Source organism: Muscardinus avellanarius (genome assembly GCF_963383645.1).
Source record: "Muscardinus avellanarius genome assembly, chromosome: 8".
Classification (NCBI taxonomy): Eukaryota; Metazoa; Chordata; class Mammalia; order Rodentia; family Gliridae; genus Muscardinus; species Muscardinus avellanarius.
The window spans coordinates 42084961-42108985 of record NC_137794.1 but is presented as its reverse complement, the minus strand read 5'-3'; the positions used below and the strand labels follow the sequence as shown (position 1 = coordinate 42108985).

Sequence of the window (24025 nt, the reverse complement as noted above, 5' to 3'; positions counted from 1 at the left end):
GTTATATACAGAGGAGGTGTCTCGGAACTCTTAAGAATTGGAACAATGAAAATCACTGTCAAAGAGCCAGGTGCAATGGCACATTCCTGTAATCCCAGTATTTAGGAGTCTGAGACAGGAGGATCACAGGTTTGAGGAGAGCCTCAGTAACCTAGTGAGACCCTGGACAAAATTAGTGATATCCTGTTTCAAAATGAAAAACAAAATAGGGCTGGGAGTATAGCTCAGAAGTAGAAATCTTCAATCCCCAGTAAAACACACACACACACACACACACACACACACACACACACACACGGGGGGGGGGGAATGAAAATGATATTTAACTAAAGAATGAGTATGATAAAGAAACTTTAGTAACTGAGTAGATATTTGATTACAAAATCACCTCAGATTTTTATCAGTAATTAGTTATAATATTTAGTCTTTTTTTTAATATAACCTAGAAGCATTTTACCACTTAGCTATATCCCCAGCCCTTTTGTTTGTTTATTTTGAAACAGGGCCTCACCAAACTTCTGAGACTATCCTCAAACCTGAGCTACCCCTGTCTCAGCCTCCCAATTACTGGGATTACAGGCATGTGCCACCCTAATGGTTTCTCCCATTTCTTATAAATTCTCAAAATTAAGACTGCCGATTCTTCAGTGACTAACTACACCATCTCTCTAGTTCAAGGGGTTTATCAGGGTGTTTCAACATCTGGTAGGGGGTTAAGAAGTGAAGTCGTACGCAGCAAAGACTGATAATGTATATGCTCTGTGCTGTGCAAGTGCTTAGTGTAGGCCCTGGCAGAATGTCATGTTTTGTGTCTCTCCGGTGAGATAAAGTGTTCACTGTTTGGGTAGATGGAGAAGTTGAGGTTAAGGAAAGGCAAAGAGGAAGGGAGAGACTCTGAATACAGAATAGCATTCTAATCAGGAAGAAGTAAAACATGTTTATCTAATTAGAATTGACAGAAGCAAAGAAATAAGGCCACGTGAGTTCAACCGTAATGACTGTGGAAGATAACTCACCTCCTCTGATAAGACAGTTCATTGTATTAGAACTATATGTCTCATTGGATCTATTATATAACATACATATTTTACATGATTTGTTATCTTTTCAGCTTAAGTGTGATGCAGTAGTGAGTGAAATCAGCACTGGTCAAGGAACTGTAAATTTCAAAATAAATAGAGAACTATTAACAAAGGTAAGGAGTCATTGTCCAGCTATTATGGGTTTACTCTCTTTTTTTTGTGTGTGTGTGTGTGTGTGTGGTACTGGGGATTGAAACCAGGGACATTCTGCCTCTGAGGTAAACCTCCAGCCCTTTCTAGTTTTCTGTTTTGAAACAGGGTCTAAGTTGCTAGAGGCTGAGGCTTTTCATCAAACCCCCAATCCTCCTCCTTCAGTCTCCCAAGTACTGAGATTACAGGTGTGCACCACTGCGCCTGGCTTTCCTCTCTCTTCTTTAGCCACACTGATCTTCCTCTACCTCTGAGACTCATTGTACCGCCTCTTGCCTCTTAGTGAGACCTCACTTCAAAATAAAAACATATAAATCTTTGTACAGACTGATCCCTCTGCCTATAATGCTGCCCAAGTTAACAGCTATTTGCCCTCCAACTCTTGAGATTTTCATGGCAGTCGATTTCTGATCTTTTTACATTTAGTCTCTCATAGCACTGTGTATTTCTCCTATCATAGTTGCTATTTTAGTTTTTTTTTTATTTGATTAATGCCACTTGCCCTTTAAACTCTAATTCCCACCCAGCTTTATAGCATTTATTTTTCTCACTATTGGATTTCCAGTTTTTAGCACAGTACCTGGAACATAGTAGATTCTAGGTAATCATTTGCTCAATGAATAAATGAATCCTTGTTGAATGCAAGAAATGTATGCTTGTTTATTCTCTCTGGTAGGCTATTGGAAGCATAACATGTATTCAGAAGAAGACATGAGATAGTGTTTTTTTTAAATAAAACAACAATATTTTAATCCAGAAGTGGTTAATACGTAAGCATAAGAAAATTCAGAAATGGAAAATTCAGAATGGCCTGGAGGGTTGGGAAATTCTTATAAAGAAATCTTATAAAGAAGTCACACTCAGGATGTTGGAAAACTAAGTGATCATGGATAGGTAGTAGTGTGAGACTTTAGGTGAATTTTATTTTAACCCAGTTTTAAAATTGATCAAAATGCAGCTGGGTGTGATGGTGCATGCCTATAAACCCAATGTTCAGGAGGCTGAAACGAGGATCATCATGGGTTTGAGGCCAACTTCAGCAACTTAATGAGACCTTGTTTCAAAATTAAAGAAAAAAAAGAAAAAGCTGGGCATGGTGGCACACGCTTGTAATCCCAGCATTTGGGAGGCTGAGACTGGATGATTACGGTTCGCAGACAGCCTCAGCTACTTAGTGAGGACCTTTGCAAGTCAGTGAGACCCGGTTTCAAAATAAAGAATAAAAAATAGGGCAGGGGCTGTAGCTCGGATGTGGATGTTGAATGCCCCTGGGTTCCATCCCCAGAACCACACACACACACACACAAAAAAAAAAAAAAAAAAAAAATTAAAAAGATATAAAGGGCTGGGTGGAAAACTGGATGTGGTAGCCCATTCTTGTAATCCCTGTACTTGAGGGATCGCAGGTTTCAGGCCATCCTCAGCTACTTAGTGAGGTCCTCCATGACTTAGTGAGACCCTGTTTCAATATAAAGAATAAAAAATAGGGCTGGGGGTATAGCTCGGAAGTAGAATGACAGGAGTTCAACCCCAGTACCCCCCAAAATAAATTATCATAATGTGCCAGGTATACAGCTGTAATCCCAGTACTTGAGAGACTGAGACAGGAGTATCACAGGTTCAAGGCCAGCCTCAGCAATTTAGCAAGACTCTTAGCAACATAGTGAGATTCTGCTTCAAAATAATAAATAATAAAATAGGGCTAAGGTGTAGCTGAGAGATAGAATGCCCCAAATATCCTACCATATGCAAAGTAGCATAATGCATATATTGGACAACTATTTATTTATTTATTTATTTATTTTTTTGCAGTACTGGGGATGGAACCCAGGGGCATTCTACCTCCGAGCTACACCCCCTGCCCTATTTTTTATTCTTTATTTTTAAACAGGGTCTCACTAATTTGCAGAGGGCCTCACTAAGCAGTAGCTGAGGCTGTCCGCAAACCGCGATCCTTCAGTCTCAGCCTCCTGAATGCTGGGATTCCAAGTGTGTGCCACCACACCCAGCTTTATTTTCTTAGTTTTTACGAGAGTAGAAATGCAGCTTGCCAAAGTGTGCCTTTCAAATTTGAGGTTACTTAATGTATAGCAACATTTTTTCTCTATTCTTTTCTCCTAGATAGGAAAATGCTATGTGGAGTTTTGGCTTTAAAGGTGGCTTAGCTAAAAGAAATACAGTTTTTGTCTCAAAGTAAAACATGTATTCATGTAATAATTTACAACTTTAATCACCATGAATTTTTATACTCTATTACAATTTAACAAACTCCAGAATTTTATCTGGTTTAAGGATGTTCACTACCTTACTAAAAATATTTTCAAATCCTCCTCATTTGACAATGAAGCACCAAGAATCAGGACTTAAAAGTCCAGCTACTACTTCTTATGAATGAGAAACCAAAGAATGAGAATGGAAATTCCCCCTTCATTGCACCTTAGAGAATCTGAATCTTCCTGTGGTTTTCACTCATGGAACAAGCCAATTGCTCACATAGCACTGATCAGTGTCACAGTAAAGATACAACCTAAAGTAATGGCATTCATAGTCTGAAAACAGAGCATTGAATGTCCTTATGCTATATGTTATAGTTTATTGCTATGTTTTATAACTTTAATGGTAACTCTTTATTTGCTCAAAGCCTAATTTCTTCTAGACTTGATTCCATTCATTTAGGGTTTAGACAGTTATATGTCTAATCAATTTTTTAGATCACATCAAGTAATAGATTTAACCTTCTTATGACCCACAGTGAATTTATATTCTCTGAGGAGTAACCATAATGGCATCATAAAGAACTATCACTTTGGTACCAAGATTCTACCTCTCAGTAACTTGCAGATGACATTCAAGAGAAATCGACTTCAAGTAATATTTGATTCATTTGAGAGGGAGAAGAAAAAAATATTTTTAATCAAACAAAAAATGCAAAAGATAAAAAGAACAAGAAAAGATATAACTAATTTCAATGGTTCTACTTCTGTCATTACTTTTCTAAATGAGTTTTTGGCAGCCAAAGGCAGTGGATACATTCAATTCACATGTAACTTCCATGAACACATGGGAAGAATGAATGATTTTAAGCACTTTTCAACTGTTGACCAAAGACTTGACCAGGCAAGTAATGCTAGTTTTCTTAAAAGTCCTAATGAAACCCATTGGAAAATAACCAACCAAAAGAGCTGGATAAAATGACAGAAATCATCCAGAGAAAAAGATGATTGTGAATCTGTGGTATGCACCTGTAATACTAGACTTTGGAGGCTGAGAAAGGAGGATCACAGGTTTGAAGCCAGCCTCAGCAACTTAGCGAGGTCCCTCAGTAACTTAGCAAGAGCAGTTTGAAAATAAGAAAATTAATTGGGCTAGGGTATGGCATGGAGGTAGAATGCCTCTGGGCTCAACCTGTAGTACCAAAAATAGATTTATAGACTTTCAACTAGAATAATCTGAATATAGATTCCTTCTCACTAATGTTTATCTCTCTACTTGTATCTTCTTGTCACATGTTCCTGCAGTAACATTTATGGGACTCCTAGTGTGACAGGCAGTATGGTCCTTTCTGTTTCCAGTTGCCCTGTGGTGACTGAAAAGAGCATTTTTCTGTGTCATTCTGCAAATGCTTACTATTTCTGAACCTTAGCTTTTGCATTAAATGGGGGATGTTTTCCATCTTTAAGATGAAGCTTAAATATAATATAGAAGCTTTTAGTCTCAAGCCAACTAGCACCCTGTAGATGCTTCTTAAGTGTTATTTTGTATTGTTTTACTACCTACTGCTTTTTTTCTCTGCCTGTTCCATTAAGTGATCATCTTAACCCATAACTAAATAATAAAATTCTTCACATCATGAACTACATTTTCAAGACTTCAAATGTAGTTGGTGAAGCAAAAACCAATATAAGAGTAAATAAAAATTATCACAGTAATTTCAAAACCATACTTTTTGAAAAAATGCATCATTACCACTAAAAAACAAAGCATGAGTTTTATAAACTGTACAGTAGTTTTGTTCGTAACTAAATGATTTGAGTATGTTTTGGAAATTTTTGCATGATTTCCTTGTTTTTCACTTGTGTAGCCAGTAATCATTTAATTATATGTTTCTATTTGTCTCCTACCACTGCTTATCTTTAGTATCACAAAAGCAGCAACAGTATGTCTGTAGTAGTTAACATATTCACTGTGGAGTGGGGGAAGTTTTTGCTATAAGACTTAAAAATAGAATGAGCCAGGCATGGTGGTACACACCTGTGATTCTCAGTACTTAGGAGGCTGAGGCAGGAGGAAAGCAGGTTCAAAGCCAGCCTCAGCAACTTAGCAAGACTCTCAGCAACCCAGTGAGACCCTGTTTCCAAATAAGAAATAAAATCAGGTCGGGAGTGTGGCTTGGAGGTGGCATGCCTCTGGGTTCAAGCCTCAGTACCACAATAAACAAACAATCGAACAAATAAACAGGATGACCTTGGGAAACTCATGTAACATCTATATACTCTTTCCTCTTTTGTAAAAATAGTACTTATCGCTAAGGCTATTGTAAGGACTAAATGACTTAACATATAAAGTGTTTAGCGTGGGCCTGAGCACATCAAGTACACTTAGTAAATATTAGATGCTACTTCTGATTTTGTTGTTACTATTTGCAGTAGAACTTTCAGGAGTTACTTAACTTTACCAGGCTTCAATTTCCTCACCTAATATCTTTATCAGTAGCTAATGTAAAGATGGACAAAAGTGATTTGCCAGCCCAGAGGCCTATCAGTGTTACTCCTGACTGCTCCAGCTGACGTCAGGAATAGAAAAGCTGGTGCTGGAGATGGTCCTGCTAGCAATGCTGTAGAGTTCTCAGCTCCATCAGTTAGAATAAACAAATTAGCAGATTTCAGTTTCCAGTAGCAGAGGAATTTAAAACACTGCAGTTTTTTTCTCTTGTTAAATCCCGCTCCTTTTATATTTCAGGCAGTGCTGCAACAAGTAACTGAAGATGGCTCAAAATATGGACTAAAAAGTGAACTTTTCTCTAGTCTCCCCCAGAAGAAGATTGTGGTTGAATTCAGGTGAGTGCTTACCCATCAAAGAACTATTTATTTTAGTAGATTCTTAAGGCAGAGTAGTATGGTTACTACCATATTAAGAATTCTAAAATAACCTGATTACTAAAGAACAAAGCCTTGTATTATTCATAATATGTGTTTAAAAGTTAACAAAAAATAGCTTAAAGTTTTAATATGTCTGTAAATAATATTTATGTAACTTTCTAATATGCTCTCTGTATAGCCATCTAAAATTTGGACATTTCTGAAATAACCAAAAATATAAAGGAAACAGTAAGAACTTGTATCTTCATAGTACAACTAACAGTTTGATAGCTCAAGAAAATGATCAGATGATGTATTTTTCTTCCTAAAAGATGAAGAGTTTGTTGTTGATGTTGATGTTGTTGTTGTTGTTGTTGTTGTTGTTGTTTGGCGGGTCTGGGGATGAAACCCAGGGGCATTTGACCTCTGAGCTACACCCCCTGCCCTATTTTTTTATTCTTTATTTTGAAACCGGGTCTCACTGAGTTGCAGAGGGCCTCACTAAGTAGCTGAGGCTGTCCTCGAACCGCGATCCTCCGGTCTCAACCTCCCAAGTGCTGGGATTACAAGCGTGCGCCACCACACTAGGCAAAATGAAGAGTTTTGATGAACTGCTCTTCAACTTAGAAAGATGGCGTTTGCCAGAGCCTTTTTGTTTTTTTGTTTTGTTTTGGTTTTGTGGTACTGAGGATTGAACCCAAAGGTATGCTACCTCTGAGCTACGCCCTCAAACTTATTTTGTTGTTTATTTTGAAATGGTCTCACTCAGTTGCAGAGGGCTTCCTGTTGCTGAGGCTGCCCACAAACCTGCGATCATCCTATCTCAGCCTCCCAAGTACTGGGATTACAAACATGTGCCAACATGCCAGGCTTTCCTTTTGTTTTCTTATGTATTTATTCCTTTGTAGGATTTTTAAAACTTGATATGGGAAATGTTTTATTTATGCTACCTCATTATTGTAATTTATGTTGTAAATAAATTTCCATGGCATTGTAAGAAAAGATATATATTTGAAAGTGGTTCAGCTAGGCACTTTTACTTTTTGCAGAAAAGGATGCTGCCAGCCAAGCGTGGTGGCGCATGCCTGTAATCCCAGCATACTTGTAATCCCAACATTTGGGAGGCTGAGACAGGAGGATCACAGTTTGAGGACAGCCTCAGCTACTTAGCCAGGTCCTTCACAACTCAGTAAGACCCTGTTTCAAAAAATAAAAAGACTAAAAATAAAAAAAAATAGGGCTGGGGGTGTACCTTAGAGGTACAAGGCCCCTAGGTTCCATCCCTAGTACTCAAAAAAAAAAAAAAAAAGAAAAGAAAAAGAAATAGGATCTTGCCACCAGTAAAATGAGACATGGAGGAACAACAGGGTGGAAACTTGCTGTGTCTTTCATTCCCAGAGTGGGGCTCCTGTGCTATATGCCTGTTAGTGAGAAGCTTAACAGCACAGTCTTTACACCACAGAATGAAGAGGATGCCAGGGGAGGGGTTGACACAATTTCCAGGAAATAATATCTTTACCAAAACAATATAAGTACACAAAAGAGCATGGTAGTGCACACTTGTAATCCCAGCACTTGGGAGGCTAAGACAGGAGGATCACACAGGTTCGAAGTCAGCCTCAGCTACTGAGTAAGGCTCTCAGCAACTTAGTGAGACCCTGTTTCCTAATAAAGTATTAAAAAAAAGGCCTGGGAATATAGCCCGGAGGTAGAAAAGGCCCTTGGGTTCCACCCCCAGTAAGTAAATAAGTAAATAAATAAGTAAATAAGTAAATAAATAAATAAAATAAAATTTAAAAAATAAGTACAAGGTTATAAAATGGAACTGAAGTCAAGCTAATCCTTTGATAGAAAATATTTAATTTTCACATTTATGATAATAACTTAAATTTAGCTATGATTATAGCTAAACTAGATAGAGAAAACTAGATAGAGAAAGAGTGGGATTTTTTTCAGTTTAGTTTTGTTTTGTTTTGGTGGTGCTGGGGTTTCTGGAAACCCTTCTACCTCCGGGCTACACTCCCAGACTAATTTTATACTTTTTTTAAATTTGGAAACAGGGTCTCTTGAGCCAGCACGGCTGGCGATCCTGTGTGATCCATTGTCTCCGCCTCCCAAGCTCGGGGATTACAAGCGTGCACCACCACACCGGGCAGAGTGGGCTTTTTATATTTCACATTGTATTCTACTACTCACTACCACTTGAAAGGGCAAGTCCTGTAAGACTCTGCCATCTATTTCTGATAAGGACTACTTGCTGAGTAAACTATCATTCCTATGGACCAGACAGAGGTGTATGAATCTTACTCTTAGTACAGCACGATCATGATATGTAAATTTGAGTTTAAACAGGTGTTGCATGACTAACAAGAGAGGGATTTCATGCAGCCATCCTCACACCAGAGAAGAACTTAGGCCCTCCTAACAAAGTGCCCAATCCTTTCAGTCATTTCTTTTTAAAAAAGAAGGCTGGGTATGTTTGTGCATACCCTAATTGCAGTAATTGGGAAGCTGAGATAGGAGGATCACAGATTCAAGGCCAGCCTCAGCAATTTAGCAAGACCCTGTTTCAAAATAAAAAACAGGGAGGGCTGGGATGTAGCTCAGAGGTAGGTTAAAAGGAGACTGGCAAACTTCAGCCTGTGGGCAAAATCCAGCCTGTCACCTGTTTTTGTAAATAGTTTTGGTGTGTGTATGTGTGTGTGGTACTGGGGATTAAACCCAGGTACATTCTACCTCCAAGCTATACGTCCAGCCCTATTTTCTTTTTTTCTTTTTCTTTCTTACTTTTTTTTTTTTTTTTTGGTGGTACTGGGGTTCCTGGAAGCCCTTCTACCTCCGGGCTGCATGCCCAGACCTATTTTTACATTTTTATTTGGAAACAGGGTCTCCTAAGCCAGCGCATGTGGCTGGCCTCGAACCTGCGTGATCCTCCTGTCTCTGCCTCCCAAGCGCGGGAATTACAAGCATGCGCCACCACGCCCGGCCCTATTTTCTTTTTTTAAACAGAGTCTTGCTAGATTGGTGAGTCTCACTACTTGCTGAGGCTGTTCTCTAACCTGAGTCCTCCGGTCTCAGCCTCCCAAGTACTGAGATTACAGGCATGGCACCCCCAAGGTAAATAGCGGTTTGTTAGAACAAAGCCATGCATATTCCTTTACATCTTATCTACTGTGGTGGCTACTTTCACTTTACAATGGAAGTTGTATACAAGGCCCAGTATACCTGAGTTGAATTGAGTAGTTGAAGCAGAGGCTCTCTCTATAGCCCAAAAGCATGGTTTACACTTGTAATCCCAGCCTTCGAGAGGCTGAGACAGGAAGATCGAGGTTCACGGACAGCCTCAGCTACTTAGTGAGGCCCTCCGCAACTTAGGGAGACCCTCTTTCAAAATAAAGAATAAAAAATAGGGCAGGGGGTGTAGCTCGGAGGTCAAATGCTCCTGGGTTCCATCCCCAGACCCACAAAAAATAAATAAGTAAATAAATATTTTCTTTCTAAGAAGTTTGACAGGTAGTGACTAGCGCCTTTAAACTACAGCCATTTCAGCTGGACATGGTGTTATATATCTGTAACCTGTAATCCCAATACTTGAGAGGCTAAGACAGGAGGACAAGATAGGTTTGAGGGCAGTCTCAGTAGTCTCGGCAACTTAGCAAGACTCAGCAACCTATTAAGACCTGGTTTCAATAAAAAAAATGAAATAGGGCTGGGGGTTGAAAGACAATGGGTTCAACCCCTAGTACCAAAGGAAAAACAAAAGCCTATAACCATTTCAGTGCACTTCAACCATAAACCAGGACATGGGGGAAAGTGGGTTTAATGGATTCTTCTACTTGCCTGGGGTCACTTATTGTAACTAGCCATCTGGAGACCTTACTGGGACTAGAAACCCGATGTGGCTCGTTGACTTGTCTGGCCAAGCATCTCCCTCTATCCACATTGTCTCCCATCAGAGCAGCCAGACCTCTTTACAGAGGTGTGCAGAGCACAGTGAAAGCTTCTAGTCTTGGGACAGGCCCAGCATCACTTCTGTCAGTCCTCCTGTCAGGGGGGCCAGGTTCAGTCCTCACCTCAGGAACTCAGTATCAGCAGGGCCTTGACTTCCTTGGCAGAAAAGCATTTCAGCAAGCACCAAAGATAAAGACAGATTTATTTAGGAAAGCGGAGGACACACATTCCAGGGAGGAGAAAGGCCACCTTAAGAGAGAGAGAGAGGAGAGAGAGAGAGAGAGAGTGAGAGAGAGAGAGAGAGAGAGAGAGAGAGAGAGAGAGAGAGAGAGAGAGAGAGAGAGCGCCTTTGGGGTCTCACATTTCTTTTATAGGAGACCCCCAAGAGGGGGTGGGAAGGGGCACACAGCAGGGGAGGAGGTCTGGACTTTCTTAGAATCAGACCTTGTAGGGTGAATATAAGGGTTATGAAGTTTCTGGATTTTAAAACTGTGGTTTTTTTTTCTTTTTTTTTTTTTATTTTAACCTATTTTTATTTTTTCCTATGCTACCTCACAAGATCACTTCCCAAGTTCAAGGGGAGGAAAGTCAGCTACATCTCTTAATGGTGAGAGTGGCAAGCAGTTGGAGGCCATCTTCAGTTACTTTCACTCATGTCTTTAAGCTGATGATAAGTAGTTTTCTTCCCTGGGAAAGCACTTCAGTACCAAGTTACTATTAAACTCCTTTCTAAGCCAGGCACAGTGTTACACACCTATAATCCCAGGTCTTGGAAGACTGAAACAGGAGAATCCCAGGTTTGTGACCAGCCTCAGCAGCTTAGTGAGGCCCTGCTTCAAAATAAAAAAATAAGGCCAGGGGTGTAGCTCAGAGGTAAAATGTCCCTGGATTCAGTCCCCAGTACTACCTAAAAGAAATAAATTCTTCTGTACTAACCAGCAGGTGAAGGAATACTAGTAGGGCGGCTGTGTAATATCTGTTACCATGCTTTCATCCTTGAAACAATAGCTTTTCAAGTTTCTCAGAACTTGAAAATTGGCCACCAGCCAGGCGTGGTGGCGCACGCTTGTAATCCCCGCGCTTGGGAGGCAGAGACAGGAGGATCACGCAGGTTTGAAGCCAGCCGCGCGTGCTGACTTAGGAGACCCTGTTTCCAAAATTTTAAAAATGTAAAAATAGGTCTGGGAGTGCAGCCCGGAGGTAGAAGGGCTTCCAGGAACCCCAGTACCACAAAAAAAAAAAAAAAAAAAGAAAAGAAAGAAAGAAAATTGGCCACCAGTACTTGCTTTTAACATTGTCTGCATTTTATTTTACTGTTACCATCCCTCTTCTCCAGCTGAGTTCTCAAATATCAAGACTTCAGTCTTTTTCCTCATTGATTCTCTGGCTTTTCTTCTAAATTTGTTTCCAGTAAACTGCTCCTTTTTTTTTTTAATACTTGTTAAGAATTGTTCAAAAATAACCTAATTTGAATTTGTGGATTTGCTCCTCTTCTTCTTCTTTTTTTTTTTCTAAAGCAGTTAAGAAAGGCTGGAGAATCCCGTTAGTATCTGAGTGCTGGGGAAGGCAGAGCCTGGCTCCCAGCAGTGTCTTTCTCTATGATGGTTTTCCTCTGGAATGGGTGGGGGTACAGGGCTCCTCTCTCCCTTAGGAGTTTTCCAGATGCTGTGCTGCTCACCATTGTGATTTCAAAGTAAAGGTAGTAGGTTGGGGACAGGGTCAAAATAGATTGAAACATTTTTCTTGAATTTCTTTTGAAAACGAAAAGAGATGGGATAAAATAATTTTTAAAACACACAGTATCTCAAATAGACCAGGCAGTTTTCCCTTAGAAAAGCAATATAGAATCACTGTCTTTAAGAAACTTCTGCTCTATTAATATGATGATGATAATAGTAATACTACCTTAGTAAATTGTCCAGCTTCATAGAACTGTGATTCTGAGGCCTGTATCCTTTCACTGTCTCCCTGACAGAGAGTATAGGTTGTCGTGTATTTTTGTCAGATCTAAGAGCAGTTTGATAAAGTACCTGGGCAGATGGCTGTCCCTCATGCACTTAGCATTAAGACTTGAAACTCAACGGCTGTTACCTCTTGTCTCTCTGCTGAGTCAGCCTTTCCTATTCAATACAGAGCAGATGGCAAGAGCACACAGTAGGTGTGGTCTTTTCTCCTCTTTCCTCAACTTCCCTCCCTTGCCTGTTGTTCCCAAGTGTGAACTATTCTCACAAAACCAATTGGGGGCCTCAGGTCAAATGGGAACCCTAGAGGTCAGAGTAGCAGTTTTGACTATTAGTAAGATTTAGTGATCTTGAATGAGCAGTTTATATCTCGGTTCTTCTTTCTTATCTGGAAAGTAAGAGTAGTATCTGCCATTCCTTAAAAAATTGAGGAAATTACATGAAACAATTTAATGAAAGTAAGGTGTACAAATTGTGATTCATAGTAGATGTTTTGGTTGTCAGAGGGCTTGAATTTATCCTTTCTGTTGTTTTCTCTTATCAATAGGAATATGGTGCCCAAGAATGGCAAATTGATGATTTCAGGGGACATTTTGTCATAGATCAAAGACCTAGATGAATTCAATTTTTCGAATGCTAGAGGAAAATTCCAAAGATAGGTGAAAGTTGGCATTTTTTGAAACATTATAAATACCTAAAATACCATACAGTTTGCCATATTTAAACACATAATTTGATGAGTTTAGGCAGAAGTGTACAGATTGTGTAACTACCACCAACACCATTACAATGTATAATTATTTTTCTCTAATTTTTTCCCTTTATTGATTTTTGCTTTCATCTATAGTATTTCCTTCTTTCCTGCTTACTTTGCATTTAGTTAGTTTGACTTTCTCTAGTTTCTTAAACTTTTTTCTTAAAAAACTTAATTACTGATTAGACACTTTTTTTCCAACATTAACATTTTGTGCTGTATGTTTTTCTGTTCTTGCTGTGCACCACAAATTTACTAGGAAGGTAGCAATATGGTACAGTCCAAGGACTCATCTTCTTTGCTTTCAGAGATTTCAGTTTACTTTACTGCCTGTTTTCCAGTTTCATAAAACCAGTGTTTCATATATTATTTCAGTTTTCTTATTGTTTAAAGGCAAAAGAGTAAATTCAACTTTTGTTTCTGTCTCTCTTTTTTATTTTTTTATTTTTTATTTTGGTACTGGGGGCTAAACCCAGGGTCATTCTCCTTTCAAGCTATACTCCCAACCCTTTTTATTTTGAAACAGGGTCTCGCTGTGTTACTAAGGTTTTCACTAAGTTGTTTAGGCTATGTTTGAACCTGTAATCCTACTCTCTCAGCCTCCCAAGTACTAGGATTAGGTATGTGCCACTGCACCTGGCTGTTTTTCTCTTTTGGTTAGAAGCGGTAGGATACTTACTTTTTTTCTTTCTTTCTTTTTCTTTCTTTCTTTTGTGTGTGCGTGTGTGTGTGTGTGTGTGTTATACTGGGGAATAAACCTAAAGGGATTCTATTTCCAATCTATACCCCCACCCTTATTTTATTTTTATTCTCACTACTTGCTAAGGCTGTCCTAAAAAATGTAATCCTTTTTTTTCAAGTACTGGGATTACAGGCATGTGCCACTGTACCTGGCTAGGATATTTACTTTCTAAATAATACTTGAATGAATATCTGTGTAGTTTTATAATTCCATAATTGCATGCATTTATCTGTAGGATCAGGTTTTTAAATTATATTCTTTTTTATATTTGGTATGAGGAATTGAATCCAGGGGCATTATGCCAAAGGCCATATTCTTAATTAAATCAGTTTATGAATGCATGACCTAGTTCTTTCTTAGAATTCTTGTTTTTATAATAAAAAAAGTAACTTTTGTGAGCTGGGTGTGGTGTCATATGCTTGTAATCCCAGTACTTGGGAGGCTGAGACAGAAGGATGGCAGGTTTGGGGCCAGCTTCAGCTGCTTAGTGTAAAACTCCACAGCTTAGTAAGACCCTGTTTCAAAATAAAGAATAAAAAATAGAGCTGAGAATGTAGCAGGGAGGTAAAATGCCCCTGGGTCCAATCCCTAGTACAGCAAAAAATAGCAGTACTACTAATATAACTTTTGCAATTAATTTGCAGTTCACCTAATATTGCCAAAAAATTTCATGTTGGACATCTGCGTTCCACCATCATAGGTAAGTGTTTACTGTCACAGAAAACTATTAAACATACCTGTGGGAAAATATATGATTCTACAATATAATAGCTTAATGTTTAAATAGAAAAAGGACTAAAAGTTTAAATCTATATGAACTTAAATGCTACTTAAGTATTATATGAAATGGGAAAATGTGGTTTGTAGATTAAAAATGAAATTAATTTCAAAGCCAAAAGATTAGCTCAGGAATCACTTTTAACTGTTACATGTCTTATGATTTCTAAAAATATGCATGCATTTGGAAAAGAACACAAAGATGCAAAAACAAAAGTAATTATGTGGGAATAATAGTAACCCTCCAAATTGTTCATATATTTCATTTTTAAAAAGGAACTGGGTTTTCACTCTCGCAAATTGGCCTTCATTCTCTCTTGAACATGTATTCTCATTTTCCTAAATAAACCTCTTTGTCTCTGAAAAATAAAAAAAAGAAACAATCTCAGAAGAGTGAGCACTAACTGGAATGTTCAAGACAATTAAACAAGACCATTCTAATAAACAACGTTACCATAGTACTTGTGATTTCATTTATTTAAAACATTACATTTTTTAGCAAATTTAAAACTCAAATTAGAAATGTAGAATATTGGAATTAGAGGGGATTTAGGAATTTATCTCATCTAATTTGTCTTCCAATGTAGAAATTTGTCTCCTGCAAGGTCAAGAAAAAGGCATTTTACTCATACTTGACCACTTTTAAGAACTGGGGAATTAGTACTTACGACATGGATTATGACTAAAGTGGGGTCATATGTTGTAGTTTTAGGGTTTTTTGTGGAACTTGGGGTGGAACCCGGGAGCTTTTCTACCTCCGGGCTACATTCCCAGACCTGTTTTATACTTTATTTGGAAACAGGGTCTTACTAAGTTGTTGAGAGCCTCATTTAGTAGCTGAGGCTGGCTTAGAACCTGTGTGATCCTCCTGTCTCAGCCTCCCAAGCACTGGGATTACAAGCGTGCACCACCACGCCCGTCTCATTATTAGAGTTTTTGAGCAACATTTTAAGAGAGGAAATGACAAAACTTGATGAAAAAGAGTATAAGAAATATACTATATAAGCCGGGCATGGTAGTGCACACTTGTAATCCCAGCATTCGGAAGGCTGAGACCAGAGGGTTCATGGACAGCCTCAGCTACTTAGTGCTTAGTGAGGTCCCTCGCAACTCAGTGAGACCTTGTTTCAGAAAAATAAAAAGACTAAAAAATAGGGCTGAGAGTGTAGCTCTGAGGTACAATGCCCCTGGATTTCATCACCAGTAGAGGGGAAAAAAAGAAAAAAGAAAAATAAATAAATAAATAAATATACTGTATAAGATAAGCTATATGAGAACTGGGCATGGTGACGCACACTTGTAATACCACTGAGGAGGCTGAGACAGGAAGATCTCGGGATTGTGGCCAGCCTTAGCTACTTAGTGAGGCCCTCTGCAGTTTAGTGAAACTCTTTCAAATAAAGAATGTAGCTCAGTGGTAGAATGCCCCTGGGCTCAATCCCCAGTACTGGGGGGGAAAAAAAAAACTATATAAGCCAGATTTGGTGGCACACACCTGTAATCCCAGTATTTGGGAGGCTGAGACAGGAGGATCCCAGGTTTGAGGTCAGCCTCAGCAACTTAGCAAGGCTCTTAGCAACTAAAGACCTTGTTTCTAAATAAAAAATAAAATAGGGCTGAGGATGTATCTATCTTGGAAGTGGAATGTCCTTGGTTCAATCCCCAGCATCACAAAAAGGGGAGGGGAGGGAAGAGAGAGAGAGGGAGAGAGAAGGAAGGAAGGGAGGGAGGGAGGGAGGGAGGGAGGGAGGGAGGGAGGGAGGGAAAGGAAAGAAATCTACACACGTAAGTGTAAAGTACAAAAGTACTTTAGTGAGTAAATGAGGGTAGGGCACAGTAAAGTTGTTTTGACAGTTGTTAAGGAAAATATTTGGACTAGGAAGGGATAATATTTATTGAGAATTTCCTTATCATTCCAAGTGTTCATGTGTTCCCTCATATACTGTCACAGCAGCTCTGTTTGGTAAGTGCTGTTAACCTGGTTTACGGATGAAGAACTTCAAATACCAAAAATAACTTTCCCATGAGCCCATGGCTAATAAGTATTGTAGCCAGGATTTACAATCAGTCTAATTTCAAAAGCCAAGGCTAAGACACTGAACTGGGTCCATGAAGCGGCTAAGGGAAGTAGGCGGAGTCTGAGTGGCAGCCGAAGGAAGCAGTTACTCTTCCTGGGACTGTGTAGACTTGGAAGGTCTAGCAGTAGAGAAGCTGGTAAAGAAGACAGCTGTAGTACTTTAAGCTGGGGGCATTAGCAGTGAGGGTTTATTTTGCAGAAAATAGTCCATTCTCAGAATAGGAAGAGACTTACAGGATACTGAATGGTGTACAGAGTTGTCGGGGAGGGTCAAAAGCAGCTTTGGATGACGCTGACATGAATGCCACCTGACTGGACTAGAGAACTCGGTTATCACGGGGGCTCCTGCCTCTTCTGTCACCACTCGTACTGCTCTAGAGCCATACTGCCACCGGCATAAGCTGAGAAGTGCCACGGCTTGTGGAGATCTCTCCTAGAACCCATACGAGCAAGAGAAATAGTCTCCTGGCCTGTCTCCACTTTGGAGGTCATAGCAAGATCGAGGACCTCTGTTAGTGGTGCCACAAATGAAAAACACAAAAACCACATCTGTGCTTGTGAGAAAAAAATACAAGTAGCTCCCCTTCCAGATCTCACAAAGCGTATTTGATTGCCAAAACCTCAAGGACTTCTGGAGTCCTAACCACAAGAGCCTCTGGGAAATAGATTTTTTAGGCTCCCAGCCTCTACAGTATATGAGGTGCATTAGGAGGAAGAGTGGAGTGGATGCTGAATCTCAAACCCACATCAGCTGTACACGGAGGTGAAAGCCTTGTGCTGGTGCGTGCCTCTAAGGAGCAGGCATGCAGAGGACGGACTTCAGTGACCCAGCGATGAAGTGAGCTTCTTGGGCGAGCAGAACAGTATGGCTCAGTTCTTAGGGCATAGTCAAATTGTATATTTCTTGTTAATTACTAAGATTCTGTTATTTTCTGTCTTTGGAATTGACTAGAACAGCAATTATTCTAATGTGTTCTCTGCTCCTATATGAAAGTTGTGTTCTCATGAATTATTCTTTGGAATAATTTCTTCAAAAGTAATTCCGTATTCCCTTTCTATAACATAGATGAAAACATAATAATGTGAATGCTTTAGTAAAAAAAAAAAATCAAATTAGTGAATTTTGTGAAAAGAATTTCCTGTATTATAAAAGAAAAAAGCACATGGTTCATAAGCCAAAATAGATAACAAAAATAAGAAACTATATTTTACTGTCACCAGGCAATTTTATAGCAAATCTCAAAAAAGCTTTAGGACATCAAGTTACAAGAATAAATTACCTTGGAGACTGGGGCATGCAGTTTGGTGAGTGTGTTTTAGAATTTTTTTTATCTTATTGTAACGCTAACTTTTTAAAATACCATGTTACTTGATCATTTTGAACAGAGTATAGGTAAAAAATCATATCAATGAAATAGTGTGATCCAACTGGTTTTGTTTTGTTTTGTTTTGTTTTGTTTTGTGGTGGTGAGATTGAATCCAGGGCCTTGGATAGCACATCCTCTACTACTGAGCTATATCCTCAGCCTATAATCTTATAAGAGTAATTCTCACCACACAAGTAAATTTTGAGAAGGAAACTTTATACATTTAGAGCAAGATCTGATATATATTTATATAAAAGCATTTATAGAAATGTTATATATAGTTAACTATTATATATAAATGGTTTTAATAAAGAAGCTTTCATTTGTTGGTTAAATGTAGACATGATTATACAAAGTAATGCATCTAGCTATAGATACTCTCCTAAACCCCAGCTCTGCCATTTTTAAATCTAGTGAGGTCCAGCCTACATGGGCTCTTTTATCATACCATGGCCAAATAATCCAGAGGGAAACAAATTATGATATTTTTGCTTCCCCATAAACTGAAAGGTAGCAGTGGATGGGGGTAAAAATGAAAAGAAAGGAAGAATGAGACCCAAATAGTTGAATGCCACAGATTATCTCTGACTCTTTCTAGTTCATATAAACCAGCTATCCAGGTGTGGGAGCGCAAGATAGGTAAAGTTGTTATGGTCTTGAAGGACTGGTAGCATGTTAAATGCAAACGGCTACATTTTTGAGATCCTGCCCTAAGGTTGGGCCTATAAAACATTCTGTGGCAGGCCAACACCCCAGCCTGTCTTCCCCTATCACCCAGCACCACTCACGTAGGCTTTTGGCTTACTGTAATCTTGTTGTGTGCTTCTCTCCCCTGCTAGAGGATATGTTCCTTGAAGGTGTGGACTGTGTCTTCATTCTTTTTGTGTCCACAGCACTTGGCACATAAGAGGCACTCAGACTGATAAATGAATCTGTCCTAAGAAGCGTTTTATGATACTAATCCAAAAGAGAAGTTAGGTAGTATTTTAAAGCTCCTGTAAAAGTATGCAATGTGCATTGCTAGTTCCAGAGTTCACTGATACTTTTTTATTCCCCATCCACTGCAATGAAATTATAGTTTCCAAAAGAGAGTTCATTTGAAGAAATACTCTCATAGGAGATTTATCATGACCTTCTCTTGTGAATATTTTGCATTAATAAAAATATTATTTTAAAATAAGAATATTTTACTTTAATAAAAATATTTTGTTTATTAAATATTTTTCAGTCCCTAAAAATGTTAGAATTTGGATCTATTAACAGTATCCTTAGCCGGGCGTGGTGGCACACACTTGTAATCCCCGCGCTTGGGAGGCAGAGACAGGAGGATCGCACAGGTTCGAAGCCAGCCGCGCTGGCTTAAGAGACCCTGTTTCAAAAAATATAAAATAGGTCTGGGAGTGTAGCCCGGAGGTAGAAGGGCTTCCAGGAACCCCAGTACCACCAAAAAAAAAAAAAAAAAACAGTATCCTTCCTACAGTATCCTAACTGTAGAGGAATCAGAAAACAAACCCTTCATTTTGAAAATCTACCTACAGTTCACAACATCTGGTGGTAAAAGGTTTAGGCTCTAGACTCAACAGTCAGACTTAATAGATGGCACTTGCTTTATATTAGTTTGACTGATTTAGGCATTTCACAGGCATTAACAAATATGTGATTATGGTATTCATTAAATTTTAGCTGCAGAATTCGATTTTAGTGGGTTTTCTCTGAAGGACTGCTATGGCTAATGATCTGTCAACATTTCCATTATAACCATCATTGTTGAAGAATTATAATTTTGCTGTTTCAGCTATCCCCATTCGAAAGTTGGCAGCTGGCTTCTAAACACAGAGCTAGTTATTGAACGTGCATTAGATTGAATGTTAAATGGAATGGCCTTTACTTTTCTTGTTTCTATTTTTTTAGAATACACGAGGCATCTTTGCAAATCCCACTTCTAAGACCCTGAATCATAATCGTATCTGTTCTTGCTTGCAAGTGAATAGTTCAATTATTCTTCTCATTCCTATCTAAATTCCAGAGTACTTTATATCCCCATGCTCAGTAGCATTCTACTTTTTGCTGAGCCTTATAGAGTAAGATCTACATCTGCAAGGCCCTCTAGACATGAAGCTTGATAATTGATATAATTATAGGAACAGATTGGTTTTCAAAACAACCATTTTTCTTGACTGAATATATCCTTTGAAACTGAAATTATGATCATATTTTAGCAAAAATCTCTTAAGAATATAAATATTCACTGTCCATACTGGGGATTTCCATACTTAGTTTGCAAATCTCACTTAGTACTTGTTTTTAAAAAGGTTCAAGTTGACACTATTCTTGAACTCTAAAATTACCATCAGAAACTGAAAAAATATACATGTTTAAACAGAAGAATGTTGTTACTTAGCTACTTTGATGGAGAGAAATAATCAGGGTACTTTGAATTTTATCTTCTTTGACTGCTTGTTTTCCTTAGTTAATTGTATAAGAACTAATATTATGAGATGCTAAGATAGGAAGATTGCAAGTTGAGGGCCAACCAGGCAACTTTAACCTTGTCCAAAATTTGAAAAATTAACAAGGCTGGGGGTGTAGCCAGTGGTAGAGTGCCACTGGGTTCAATCTCCAGTGCCACATACAAAAAACTCATATCACCAAGCATATTTCTACTTTTGTGTTTGATTTTACACCCACAAGTTCAAAAGGGAAGTTTAAAGTCACTTCCCATTGGTTTGTTTTCACAAATTTTGAGTGTCTAGCACCTCACAGAGTATCTGCTCAATAAATGTTTTCTTATTATTTGCTAGGGAGGTGTTGAGCACTGTTAGTACAAAAATTAAATGGTCCTAGACCCTACCTTTGATGAGCTCAAAATCTTGGTTCCTATGAACTTAATCTCAGTGATCTATTCAATATATAGTATTGAGTGTGTAATTTTTTCTTCTTTTTGGTAGTGGGGGTTGGACCCAGAGTTATGCTGCCTCCTATGAGCTATATCTCCAGCCATATTATTTTTTTTAAACAGGGTCTCACTAGGTCTTTCTGCATTGCCATGGCTGTCCTCAAACCTGCTATCCTCCTGCCTCAGCCTCCCAAGCACTGGGATTAAAGCTGTGCACCAACACACCAGGCTGAGAATGTGATTTGATATATAGAATTTGACTTGTGCCAATTTATAAGATAACAAAAGTAAAAATGTATTTTTTAATAATTGAGTTGTTGATCTTTTTATAGAAGTAGACTGGTTTCTTGCCATGACTGTTCTTGACTATTCCATTTTATAACTTTTATTTTATAACTTTTAATTTATGGATTATCATGATAGGTCTTCTGGGAACTGGCTTCCAATTGTTTGGCTATGAAGAAAAACTCCAGTCTAATCCTTTACAACATCTCTTTGAAGTAAGTCAACAAGAAACAATATTAGGAAATATTCAACATTATTTCAAAGTACTGTGCAGCTTGATAACACTTTTGAATCCCAGAGGTTTAAAAAACATGTTCCTTAAAGAACCAAAGCTTAATTGAAGATGTTGCTTTTATACTACTGGGGAGTTCTTTTCATTTCCAAATCCAAGAGTTTCTTTTATTACTATTTTAGTTGATTAGAAACATTATTTCCCCAGATAAAGAATCTTCTTATAATAAACACATAGGATAACAGATGGAACAGAGAGAAATTACTGTTTTCTGTCAGTTGATGTACTCCAGCTTTCCTCATGGTAATAACTATAATTCATTTAGACTTATAGAACATGAATATATATTATTTTGCTCTTTTCTGGTGTGTGGGGAAAGGCATGTGTTTCTATGAGGTGTATGTGTGTGTTCTGTCGTTCATCTCATTTTCTGGGTTTTGCACAATGTGAGCTTCTTTGCATTCTTTTGTTTTTGGGTTTTTTTTTTTTTTTTTTTTTGTCCTTTGGATACTTTCTTCTCTTCTCATCCAGGTAACCTCCAGGGATGAGTTTCCTTTCACTTTTCCAGCTGTTATCTCTGATGTTTCTGGGCCTTAAAAAGGAAACGAATACAGTGTCAGCCATTTTGGTGACGTACCAGGGGATCAGACTAAAGATGTTCTTGCCAAAAGAATGCTTTGCTCCTCCATCCAGAGCCATGGAGAGTGCTTAATCATTTTTCTTTCTGCTACTTGCAGCGGTTTTATAGTTTAGTTGAACAACAAACACAAATTCTAATTCTGACAGATCTCTAAGGGTTTGTCATATCCTCTTCAGTTTATCCCCACACTATGCTTTTTTTTTTTTTTTTTTTTTTGGTGTGTGTGGTATAATAGTGGGGATGAAACCCAGGGGCATTCTACCTCTGAGCTACAACCCCGGCACTCTTTAAGTTGTAGAGCGCCTCACAAGTCACTGAGGCTGGCTGCAAACCTGTGATCCTGCTGTCTCAGCCTCCCAAGTACAGGGATTATAAGCATGTGCCACCACGCCCAGCTCCACACTGTAAATGTTTACATTTCAATTTATGCTAACAAGAATATTTCTTCTTTCTTTCCCATTAAGAGTTTTATTGATAGGCAAGAGTTTAAAAATTAATTACTCTGTGGTTACTTATAAATAAAGCACATCATCTTAGTGTCTAGAAATTTTACTGAGTTCTGATTTTATACTTTGACTAATGGTGAGTATTTTTTTACCACAATCTTAGCAAACCTTCTATGAGATCCAGGCACAGAGGAATATCATTGTATGGCATAGAAAATACAAATATCTACTTGAAGACTTTATGTCTTTGATTCAGAGTAGCTTAATTTATGAGAGAATTCCTCTTCTTCCCTGCTTCCAAAGTTTTATTTAATCCAGCAAATAATCTTTGTTTTTTATTATATTTTCTATGATATTTAAAATATTTAGTAAAATCTATTCTCAAACACCACAGAAACCTCAGCATATTTCTTCCTATGCAGTTTAGTGTATTTCCTGTCTTTGAGATTCATAAATTTGTGAGAGATTGTCGTCTGTGTTAGAGGTTAGTTGATTGATAGATCCATGTGCGGAAGGAACAAGGGTGGCGGTACTTCTATGAATAGCTCAAAAGTCAAGGAATTGTGGTCTTGCTTTTGTTAGTCTTCTTGTGCCTAACAGAGACAAGGGAGCAGATTTGCAAATGATAGATGATAAGTGAGACAGGCACACCCTCCTTGCTGCTAGAAATTGAACACAGAAACACCTGAGAGCATTTACCTGCTCTCCTCTTTTCCTTGCAGGACAGAACACGCAGAGCCTGCAGTGGCACCCCCAACTTATTAGACTCGTGCTAATTTTCACAGATCCAGTTTTCACTTAAAAATTTCAGCTGTCACTGTGAGCTGCTGTCATCAGTGATTTTCAGTGTAAATGACGAGTTATTCTTCTTTTGTTCTTTTATTTTTAAGCTTTAAACAAATGTTATTACATGTTATTCCGTTTCTGAAGGAAAATCTAAAAGTCATATAAACAACTGGGTTTATTCACTCTTTGACAGGTGCCCTTGCCTGCCCTGCAGGGTCAGAAATGGCATAGGTGCTAATACCAGAGCCAGTGAAAAGTTCACGCATATTAAATCTGAACCATGGGTATATGGATGTCATTTACTATACTTTTTAATAATACTTCTTGAAATTTATTCCCCAGGGTTCTTTTTTACCTGAAATTTCTAAAAGAATTTCAGGTAATTGCAGTGATGGGCATTCAGTAAATGAGAACTAGCCAGGCATGTTGGTGCACACCTGTAATCCCAGTATATGGGAAGCCAAGAGAGGAGGCTCAAAGGTTCAAGGCTAGACTCATCAACTTAGAGTAACCTCGGCAATTTAGGAAGACCCTGTTTCAAAATAAAATATAAAAAGGTCTGGGGGTGCATCTCAGTGAGACCCTGTTTCAAAATAAAGAATAAAAAATAGGGCTGGGGGTGTAGCTCAGAGGTAGAATGTTCTTGCATTCCATCCCCAGTACCGCAAAAAAAAAAAAAAAAAAAGGGACTGGGGGTGTAGCCTAGTGGTAGAATAGCCCCAAGTTCAATTCTTAGTACCAAAAGGGGGGGGAAAAAAAAAGAGGAGAAAAGAAATAGAACATTGTGAATAATGCATCAGT

General features: G+C 38.4%; 1 protein-coding gene across 2 annotated transcripts in view; it reads left to right on the top strand.

Moving 5' to 3' along the window:
• The window catches only part of RARS2 (arginyl-tRNA synthetase 2, mitochondrial), a gene marked incomplete at both ends in the record, with an annotated part of 55189 nt that overhangs the window by 8379 nt on the left and 22785 nt on the right, over nucleotides 1-24025 (top strand). For both annotated transcript variants that reach the window (XM_080700668.1, XM_080700669.1), the window contains 5 exons: nucleotides 1112-1195; nucleotides 6192-6289; nucleotides 14363-14418; nucleotides 17794-17877; nucleotides 21259-21335. In XM_080700668.1, coding sequence (XP_080556794.1) covers nucleotides 1112-1195; nucleotides 6192-6289; nucleotides 14363-14418; nucleotides 17794-17877; nucleotides 21259-21335 — 399 coding nt within the window. The remainder of the gene's footprint in view (nucleotides 1-1111; nucleotides 1196-6191; nucleotides 6290-14362; nucleotides 14419-17793; nucleotides 17878-21258; nucleotides 21336-24025) is intronic.